The sequence below is a fragment of the Mya arenaria genome, chromosome 8 (genome assembly GCF_026914265.1).
Source record: "Mya arenaria isolate MELC-2E11 chromosome 8, ASM2691426v1".
Taxonomy (NCBI): Eukaryota; Metazoa; Mollusca; class Bivalvia; order Myida; family Myidae; genus Mya; species Mya arenaria.
In genome coordinates this window covers 30170976-30182363 of record NC_069129.1, presented here as the reverse complement: position 1 = coordinate 30182363, position 11388 = coordinate 30170976, and the positions used below count along the sequence as shown (strand labels likewise).

The 11388-nt window shown below is 34.0% G+C and overlaps 1 protein-coding gene across 1 annotated transcript; it reads left to right on the top strand.

Annotated features, from left to right (window-relative positions):
* Window positions 1-6595: 6595 nt before the first annotated feature.
* Window positions 6596-11127, top strand: LOC128243769 (pyrimidodiazepine synthase-like). The gene is made up of 5 exons (XM_052961704.1): window positions 6596-6698; window positions 7337-7442; window positions 9057-9279; window positions 9762-9888; window positions 10831-11127. Exons 1-5 carry the CDS (start codon window positions 6668-6670, stop codon window positions 11079-11081), a joined length of 738 nt encoding a protein of 245 aa, XP_052817664.1. The 5' UTR covers window positions 6596-6667; the 3' UTR covers window positions 11082-11127.
* The last annotated feature ends 261 nt before the right edge of the window (window positions 11128-11388 follow it).

Below are 11388 nucleotides of genomic sequence, written 5' to 3'. Positions count from 1 at the left end.
GTAACCAATAGGCGGAGCTTAAAAACATAAAAACTATTGGGGTTAGTTTCTGACATGGATTATGTGACATCGATTTAAAAAGGAGTTATCTTCCTTTCTCAGTTTGATAGGTAAAATCGATGTTGTTACCTTAGTTTTATGAACAAACAACACACATTAACTGGTAATTATACTTAATTGAACTGACCCTTATTTCTCAAAACATATTTAATACCTTATAAAAAGGTTTAGCTAAACTCTTTTTTGCATTGGTTTAGTTTGTATAATATTTACAGTATGTAATGTTACTGAAGTTAAATAGTAAATAATCTTTATGATCAAGATTAAGTAAGAAATTTGGATCCATGCAATAAACTACCATCGCTTCTTACGCTTTAAAAAATAGGGGCAATTTTTTTTTAAATCCAAGCCTAGAAAATTTAGCGTTACTAACGCTTTTCGGCTGAATATATAATTTCCCGTCACATTTTGAATAATTTCAAACAGTAGAGCTATAAATTAAAATTCGATATGATTTTTCTTGTAACAAGCATTTTGTTCACATTTCACGCGATATTATTTGTTTTTATGTCTGACCCGCTGAAGCGTATACGTAAAACTAGCTTTGGTAAATAATTATTATTAATTTAAAAAAAAAATAAAGTGCGACTAAAATTTGCCAAAGATAACTATTTACAACATGATTATTTAAAAAAACATAATTGATTCATTGACAAGTTTTGATTCCTTTTTAATCCAATTTTATACTACAACGACTTCTACTTTAGTTTGCGTTGATCAGACAGGGGTTAAATATAACTAAATAATTCCAATCCGTCACAAATGTACCTACATGTATCAAAATACAGTGTTGAATTGACTTGCATAGCAATTAAACTCATTATAAAACAAGTTCATGTAAAGAAGAATACTGAAATGGCATTTGGTGTTGGTTGGGTCAAGGTCACTTTTAATTACAAATTACAATATCAAAAACAATTTTTAATGGAATGTCTCGTGTTTTGTCTCGAATGATTTCCGGTGAAGAAACTTCGTATATTGCAACCTCATGATCGGATGAATATTGGATTGAATATATGGTTGATTGGTTAAAGGTCAAGGTCGCTTTCGCTTGAGTAGCAAGTTAATGCAGAGACGTACGTTGGGATTGCATTTGGGTTGGTACAAAAGAAGTGAATGCCAATGCTATTCCTTTTTGTCCAAATTTTCTAATTGCGCAATTTGAAAACCTACTTATGTCTGATTGCGATGTTTTAGTGTTATTATATATTAACAAATTTTTCCCAACATTTTTTTTCTAAAGGTGAAGAACAAATATATAGCTGTTCAATCATGAAAAATGAAAATATAGTTCCATAATTATTCAACATATAAAAAGAAATGTTTTCTAAAACTTAAAGTGGGACGATACAATACAATTCAACGATGGAATGTTCTATTTTCGAATGTATACTAGCTATTTTTGTCTTCAAGATTATAGCTCGACTTCGACATCTCTTATCATTATATTAGATTTGCACTCACCTATACCCGGTTGAAGTAAATACCTTTATCACTTAGCCTTGTATTATGACAAAAGGAAAAATAGCCATTAAACAAAACCGGTCATGACGTAACCTTTCAAAGGCCCATAACATACATGTTTTGATGTAATATGAAACATTTCTTAAAAATAATAACGAACATGATAATGTAAATTTATTAGTCTTTAAACACTTTTAACATTAAAGCTGCGCTCTCACAGATTGAACGTTTTGACATCTTTTTTTTCATTTTTTTGTCTTGGAACGAGCCATTTTTGGCGAAAATTCGTGGAAACCAGTGATATAAGACTGCTAAAAAAATAGATGGCATATATTTATATTTAAGTTAAAAAACACACATGTTTAATGCATTTTTCTTAAACCGTTAGTAACGGTTTAAACCATAAAACATTAATTTTCTAACGGAAATATGCAAATCTGCGTTCTGATTTTTTTGTCAGCAAATTTTTATCATTAGTTTGCAGATATTTAGGCAAACATTTGCTCTTTCCATGACAAGAAATAAAAAAAGTTGTAAAAACGATAAATCTGTGATAGTGCAACTTTAAACAAATAAAGCATAATAGAAAATAAAATTAGAGAATAAAAAAAAGAAAAATAATATTTATAATAAGTTTCCGGTCCGGGTCTAAAAATCCGACCAAAGGGCACTTGCAGAAGCCGGTAAACAGGCTTGCGGAGTCAACGGTCAAGCAGCGTACCTGAGTGCCAGATTTTTCAAGCCGGACTGGAAAACCATATGTTTTATACTAGTTTTTCTTGCAAACTTTAAATTATCCAATCGCATGGGTAAAGTGGACGTAGAAAAAGCATTGATGGTACATTTCGTTAAGAGCGAGTGCGACATTGTTTACTGACCATATGACGCGTAGTATTTTTTTTATAAATGAGGCCGTTAAATAGTTCCGGTTTGATGATTTCTTTATTTAATTTTTAATTTAAAGTAATGTATGCGTATTTGTTGAATTGCGTTTAAATGCCATAATGTTATTTCCATAAACCATAAAACATACAGAAACAGAATAAAAGAGGTGTCGCGATCTTGCGCGTGACTCATTTTGCCAGACGGAATTTTCCAGCAGGGCTTAATGCACAAGAAATGCGTGTATTCAGTATTTAAATCATTCGGAAAACCTCGGCCATTTTTTCGTCAATAACATCCCCGGATGTACGCCGGTACATCAGTAGAAGTAGTCCACATTTTTTTTTAAAAATAATAGTATAAACCAATTGTAGTGTTTAACGTGGGTTTTGTATTATTTAATTTAAATTGATTGCCAGTGATGTGAATTATTGCATAAGTAATAAAGATACCCAAGATAAAAGTCAAAAGTTTATCTGTTAAATTGAAATTACTACGCGATCAGCTTGCATTGTAGTTAAATTTCAGATTTCTGATATCGTAAACCGTCAATATTTATCCGAGGATGTCTTCGATGGGAAATGGACAAGGTGTTCCGGATGTATCAAAACAGTGTTCTGTCGGCAGTTGGAATTTAACTCAGTTTCACTTTGTCTGATATCATGGACCATATTCTCTACAACCTTATCATAAAGGAATATGCAAAGCATTATATGTATTTTTTTCAAAACGAATTATGATTGCGACAAAATTTATTTATATTATACTTTACTATACTTGGCGTCAAATTAACAAAAATGTCGCTACAGAATGACCCGTAACAGCATAATAGTTCATGTGAGTCCGCATCGTCCTATTTCGGTCGATTGAAAAAAAACACCGACGACGGCTTGCAATAAATAGAAAGCGTTGCTCACGTGAAACACTTCCTGGCCTTAATTCGTTCAAATCCGACAGTTCAATCAATCAAATCTTTATTTCCTCCTATACAGAAGATATGCAAATATATTTACAACGTGTAAGGTGCTCTAACATTGAGCAATATAGAACAGGGAAAACGTATCTAACATAATTATATATAATATGTATACATTTAGTTACACATATGTACATTGGATGCTTTTGTTTTTAGGTTTTGTATTCTATTGTTTTTCCATCTTATAACGGATCCACATTGTTATTTGAGCTAGCGATTTAATTAGTGATTAAAAACAAATCATAGCTGTGATGAGTATAATAACAGGTATGCATAAGAAAACGATGCATGCATTGTATACAAGTATTGCTGTGTAATCACTCTAACGAAACAGAACAAGAGGCTTTTACGGAACATGTTTCTATAATGTTAGGTTTAGCTGTGCACGGATATAGGTTGAGGTAAAAGTGATTATGATTATGGTTATAATCGGTAGTTGATTAGCAACCAAGCTACGGTTATTATGATAAGCGCTATTAAATGTCGCTTCAGCAAACTCTAGTCAAAGTATGCACGTATACACCGTAATGTATAATTGTATGAACATTGCAGAAGTAGAGCGTTGTTGTCCGTGTCTATAAAAGGTTTTAAAGGTGCTCCGAGAAGTCGCAGAGTCCATTGTATTTGTTCTAAGTTATTTAAGCTTTCATAGTCATGTTCATTCAAAATAGTATTCATTTGGGTAGTCTTCTCTTATTGCCAATGTGTGGTAACACTCGCTTAATATATGTACAAGCTCTTCCTGAAAGGTTAAGTTACACTTAGCACAATGTCTGTTTCGTAAAATCGAAGGTCTGCACCACAATTTTGCTATACTCCTTGCTGTGTGACGAAAACTAATTTTTCTTGAAATAGTATACATAATAGCAGGTTGTAAACATGGATGAAGAATACGAAATAACATAAAATCGCAATCATTGGAAGTACGGATATCCCAGCATAACTTGCATTTAAGTATAACAGCATTGTTAACCATGCGTTTCCAAGTTTGTTTATCTGGGGTGGCTCTTTCTACGGAGAAGTAGCTATTTAGCACAAATTGCATGTTGTATTTGGTCAGCAGCTTACATATATCTGGTATAAATCCTCGTTTAATTGAGTCGTTATCAAGAATGTAAGAAATATATTTTCTCACAAAACTTTGTTTGCTTATACATTTGTTTGGAAGCATTAACAACTTGTGTAAGAACATCAGTTTTCTTTTTTCGACGTAGGTATCTAACTTATTTAATCCTAGAATAGATTCCGACATATCCGATCTGGTAGAGATAGGAAGTCCTTGTATCTTTTTGGCTACGAAGTGTTGGAGACGGTTGATGGCTAAGGTGTCAACGTTAGTCATTGAGTTCCAGAGTTCGGAGCCGTAGAGAGCAATTGGAATTATTTTTTTTGTAAAGACTTGTGGATACTAAGGGGTTCACACCGAGAGGGTGGACACCCTGACCCACCATTGAAAAAAAGCATTTCTAGCTTTCTGTAAGCGTTCTGAAATGCGTGTACGTATTTTAAGGCTGCCCTCTTGGGAAATGCCTAGGTGCGTTATTGATGTAACCTGTTTTATTTCTTGGTCCCCATAGATGATGCATACTTGTGGGACTCGGCGGGCTTGAGTAAATACGACTACGTTAGATTTATCGACATTGATATCAACGTGCCAACGTTTACAGTAACTATACACAATATCCACCATGCATTGCAGCTTATAGGGAGATAACGAGATGAGAGAGATGTCGTCGGCAAATGTTGGGCTGCCGCAATTAAGAGACATAAGCCGAGAGCCATGCTTACTTATCTCTAAGTTTTGTAATAGGCTATTGAGATAAACGAGATAGTAAAAACTGAACAAGACTCCCCCTTGACGCACGCCGCGGACTACGTCGAAGGTATCTGACATTAGGTCTTGACAAACACGTACGGTGCATTTGAGGGATTCATAGGAGGACTTGATGACCCTTAGTAGTTTACCATTAAGGCCAAGTCGACCTAATTTGAGGAGTAATGCAGAGTGCCTCACTGTGTCAAAGGCGGCTTTCTGATCAAGACATGCAACATTGCATTGCTACCTTTGTCTATTGCATAGAAAATTGTTTCTTGGAGATTAAAGTATGTGGTCACACAACTGGGACCCTTTTGGAATCCATTTTGTTGTGGGCTTGGGAAGGTGTTACTTGCTGACGACACATGAGAGTTGATCCGTTCGGCCATAACCTTTTCGAAAATTTTGCAAAAATAAGGGAGTAATGATATAGGTCTGTAGCTTGAAGGGTCACGTTTGTCTTTTCCTTTACCTTTATATACAGGGATGATAACGCTGGTTTTCCAATCTATTGGTATTTTCTCATGCATCAGAACTAAATTGAATAGTAGTGTAAGCGCTTTTGTGACAGCAAGTCCGCCAAATATGACATGTTCATTCATTATTCCATCATGACCAGGGCTTTTTCTCTTCGCGAGGGATTTGATTATTTTGTTAACCTCATCTAAGCTAATTGAGGTGACGGTGTTGTTAGTGGTTTTACATGTAAGATAACACTGAAGTTCGAACAAATCATCTTCTGGTAGGATGTCATGCTCGTTTGAGTGACTAAAAACTTTTGAATAGTGGTTTTTAAATCCGTCAGTCACTCTGTCATCTTTATAACTCGTGTCGTCTATTTTCAACTCAGAGCAAGTCTCAAAAGATCGTTTGCTGTTTCGTTTTAACAACTTCCAAAACATTTGATAGTCTACTTCAGCTGTTCTATTAAGTTCGTCATATAATTGTTTTTCATGGGACTCGTGAAAGTGCGTTTGACTTGTTTATAGTTTATGAATGAGTCTGACATTGTACTGCGGGTTCTGCCTTGACTTAACCATATATGCCGAGCGCGTCGGGCCTGCGCATGCGCCGCTTTGACCTCTTCCGTCCAATACGGTTTGGCTTTTCGGTTAAACTTACTTACAGGAAGTTGTGAGGCGGCTTGTTTTAAAGTATTGCAAAGCCATGAGTTAATAAAATTATGGGAGCATCCATCGGTGTTTTCGTTCGTGATGCTATTTAGTTCGCTACTTAGTTGGCTTTGGTACGATCTCTTTAAAAAGAATATTTTACCAGGACGGTGATATTTGTACAGTGCATTATCTTTCACCCCATAAAGATTTTGTGACATGTCCTAGATTTACAAGCATATAATCCCTGCACACATTAAGGGTTTGTAGTCAGAAAATTGGATTATATCGGACTTCTACAAGTTTTAGCAATACTCAAATTAATACGTGGATTATTCCGACATTGAAAATATCAAAATGCCTTTGACGTTGAAACATTTCCGATCAGGTAAGTCATCATCTGATCATATAGAATAAGATAATATGATATATGGATGTCCGCAGTTTTTAAATCAATAAGTATGTTGTAGGAAAACAGCTATATATTTCGAATGAAATAAATATTTTCCTGTTAAATAGTTGCATACACATGACAGTATGCTAGCACGGACAGAGATATTACACTAGGAAGGTGGTAGTTGGTCAAATTTGGCTGGAAGGTTATAATTTGATAATTTGCCATATATGTCCATAAATAAAACAACACAAACAAGAACTTCTATATACACCGTGCTACTAATGTTTTAGAATTGGGTTCAACGCTGCCAAACCAACCAACGTTATTTAAACATATTTTTGTAATTGACCGGGATTACTTATTTAAAATAGCCCTTCAGCATGGAATGCAATGTTCCATCAGTCAAACCCACTAAAGTTATTAAAACATAAACATTTTTATAATCGACCGAGTCAACTTATCCGAAACCCTCCTTTAGAATATGATGCAATGTTCCATCAGCCAAACCCACAAATATTTTTGTAATTAACGGGAAGTGAGTATCCAAGGCACCCCTTCAGAATATAATGCAATCTTCCATCAGCATAACCCACCGAAGTTATTAAAATACATGCATTTGTTTGTAACAGGAAGTACTTATCCCGAGCCCACTCCAGGGAAGTTGCGACTGTACAGCATGCATTCCTGTCCGTACGCCCAAAGGACAAAGCTGGTGCTGCTACACAAGGGCATCGAGTGAGTACAAAATTATTAATAAAAGCTTATTACACACCCCAGTGACATTACAGTTCCTGTTTTCCCTTATGTACACAAGATTAAGATAATGCTGCTTCACAAGAGCATTGGTAAAGTAATAGCTACTGTTACACGTATTTTAGTACATATACACATGTATACGCTTTAGTACAGAAATCAGTGTACACGATTAAAAGTACAGTTGTAGCAAAATGGGGTGTGTAAGTTTATTTATACTCGCACTCGGGCAAGGCCAAAAAAATACTTGTACGAGTATATGTGGAAAGTGTGTTGTTTAGTGTGGACTACGTCATCCAGGTACGTGTACATTTTACACGTTCAGAATAGCATGAGGAATGTATATATCATCAATCATATGTAATCGATGTAAATGGTGTAACTAAAAACGTACATACTTTCCAAAACATTACTCCACTTATTGAAGTTACGCCTACATACATGTTAAACAGAAACTTTTTGATTGTTGCTGCCCATCTTTCAATGAATAACAACGTTTACATGACTTCCATACAGTTTCTTAGTACATTTAAAAATACAAATGTATGGGGCTATCTTTTGAACGGGGTATCGTACGATCGGTTCTTTCGAATCCTTGGTTTTAGCACGATATATATAATGAAACAAATAGGCTAGTTTGAAAGGTTGCACTATGTTATTTTAGTTTGAAAGGTTGCACTATGTTATTCTAGTTTGAAAGGTTGCACTATGTTATTTTAGTTTGAAAGGTTGCACTATGTTATTTTAGTTTGAAAGGTTGCAATATGTTATTTTAGTTTGAAAGGTTGAACTACGTTTTTTAGTTTGAAAGGTTGCACTATGTTATTTTAGTTTGAAAGGTTGCACTATGTTATTTTAGTTTGAAAGGTTGCACTATGTTATTTTAGTTTGAAAGGTTGCAATATGTTATTTTAGTTTAAAAGGTTGCACTACGTTATTTTAGTTTGAAAGGTTGCACTATGTTATTTTAGTTTGAAAGGTTGCACTATGTTATTTTAGTTTGAAAGCTTGCACTCTGTTATTTTAGTTTGAAAGGTTGCACTATGGTTTTTTAGATTGAAAGGTTGCAATATGTTATTTTAGTTTGCAAATTAACACATGCATTCAATATCTGAAACTCCCCTAATAATGATCCGAACTAACGATTTTCGTACGTTCGTTGATAAACTGAATCAAATTCGTATCAACTAAAGTGACACTCTTATTCAAAATCAATACATACACATGTATAACCAACATACGTTTTGAGTGATAAACCTTCAACTACTTACTGATTAATGCATTTATGGAAAATATCATTACTGATATCAAGATTGTAACCGTGTATTTAATAGCTGAAAACGCACAAATATAAAATTATTGGTGAATGCTAAAAGATTTACTGTGATCTACTATCGACTCATAATGTAGAATTACCGTGTTTTCTGCACCTTTCCTTCAAATTAGATTCGGTATCCTTCATAAGAACCATTGTTTTTGACATGTATTCATCCCTTTTGGTTTTGGGTATATTTAAACAATTGTGTTATTTGTGGTAAATCTTATTTGGGAGTAACTGTGCATCTTTAAGTATAAACATATCTGATATATTTTCAGTCACGAAACTGTCAACATTCATCTACAAGACAAACCTGAATGGTACTTGGAGAAAATTACTCCCCTTGGCAAGGTTCCAACTATCCAATTTGATGACAAGATCGTTTTTGACTCGCTCATAGTCAACGATTATCTTGACGCCATGTATCCTAAAGTTCGACTGAACCCAGATGACCCTTACCAGCTGGCACGTGACCGGATGCTATTGGAGAAATATGGAAAGGTGTGTAGATCGAAATTGCAAAACAAAATAGAAAATATATTAATACAATCAAGGCATCAGGGACAAGCCTTGTAGGGAATTTCTTTTAAAGAAGACCCTGTATAGAGACACAAGGCTAACGCCCACCATCCTACAAGACTGTAATCGAGATACATACTGCCAAATTTCCTTGTACATGTTTTATTTAACATAACACACCCATCTATTAATTTTCAACATAATCCACATTTATTCAAATAAGTTAAAACCACAATATTTACTTAAGTCTGAATTGAATTGGAAATATATATGGCATTTAATTTAGAACACACAATGTTCAATTATTTAGATTCTTATACAACAGTCAGCATAGTAGAGTAATGAAGTTTCTTACATATTTAGCTGAAATTGGTTTTATAATATTTTTTTTATTATATAAAATCAGACATATACATGATTGTACGAATCTAAATGTAACTTCTTTAATGTATTATGCATTCCAGTTCATTGGTGCATTCTACAAAGTAATGTTAAGTCACACAGAGGACAAGGAAGCCATCGAGAACATGTTCTCTGCCTTAGATGAATTCGAACTTGATGTAAAGAAGCGAGGGACTCCTTTCCTTGGAGGTAACATTGTGAAGTGTTATATATGTATAAAATGCCATAATATCATTCTTTTTGGTTATTTTATAATGCCTAAAATACAGATTTTTCTTGAAAAACATCATTGGTAAGTATTTAAAGCACATGTGTTGAAGTCCAGAAAAAAATATTAGGTAGAGTAAAGGAGCACGTTTTTATTATAAATAAGAAAGGAGACTCAGAAATATCATAGTTTGTGTTAATTCTTAATTCTTAAAATATATATATTATTGTATCACCAGATGCTACAATTGCAAGAAAAAATAAAAATGTCAAAAACTTACATAAAACTAAAATCGTTGACGATTTGACGCAGTTTTTGCTTATTTTTCCAAATTCAAAATTTACTAGGTTCAGTAGTTGCATTATGTGTAGTATCTGTACGTATCATGTGACATTCGCATGCTCAGTTTGCAAACTGGGAAACCGTTATTCGCGGAAACTCAGCTTATACATCGACAAAATACTTTTAAATCCGCCATGTAGAGTGATATTGACAATTCTAGGCTTGTTTTTTGAGGAAATACTGTATATGACGATTTTTGGTCCTTCTAGTGTCTAGTCCCTTTCAATCAATGTACACTTTTAAAGTTTTTATTTTGTAATCTATGGTATCTTTGAAAGGACTCGTTCACGTTTTATGTAGTCAGACATCGAAATGAAATCGTGTGAAACGTGAAAAAAATTATTTGTTCAACAATAAAAAACACCTAAAGTTTAAATTGTTAATATATCTACAAATTCAGTTCCTACAAAACATTTAAAATCAGGGCACTTTCGGTCTTATTAAATTATAGTGGATTTAGGCAGAAACTGAGTACCGTACTGCGTAGTGCTTTACATTTCCTCAACTTATGGACTGAAGACAAAATAAATACAACAATCGATCAGTAAAACGGCGATTATCAAACTAATTTCATTTTACAGGCGACAAGCCGATGATGGTGGATTTAAACGTCTGGCCACACATAATGAGGATACCTCACCTGGCCTACTCCTTTAATAACCCAGAAGTAGAGATATCTCCTGACAGGTTTCCGGCAGTGACGTCTTGGATAAACAAGATGGAGGAAATACCTGCTGTCCAACAGACAAATTTGAATAAAGACCAATATAAACAGTTCGTTGAATCGTATAAGGCAAAGAAAGTTGATTATGATGTATTTATAAAGGAATGAAATGACATTTTATAGAAAGAAATGGTCATACTTATGACTTTAAATTCTTGCATAAATCACTAGTATAACAGAAGCATGGTTATGATTTAAGAAATCAACACAGTTAGACCGCCTTTCAATTATTGATTGCTTGGAACCAAATAAGTATCGAAATTCTTTGAAATTCGGGGATTAGTTATTTGCCATGTTGGGGAAAAAGAATCCTTTTCGTCTATACATAAACTTCAATGTAGGGAGGCTAGCCAATGGTTAAAAGTAACGTCCAAACACTAAAATGCATATAAATAAAAACAATATTTATCATATG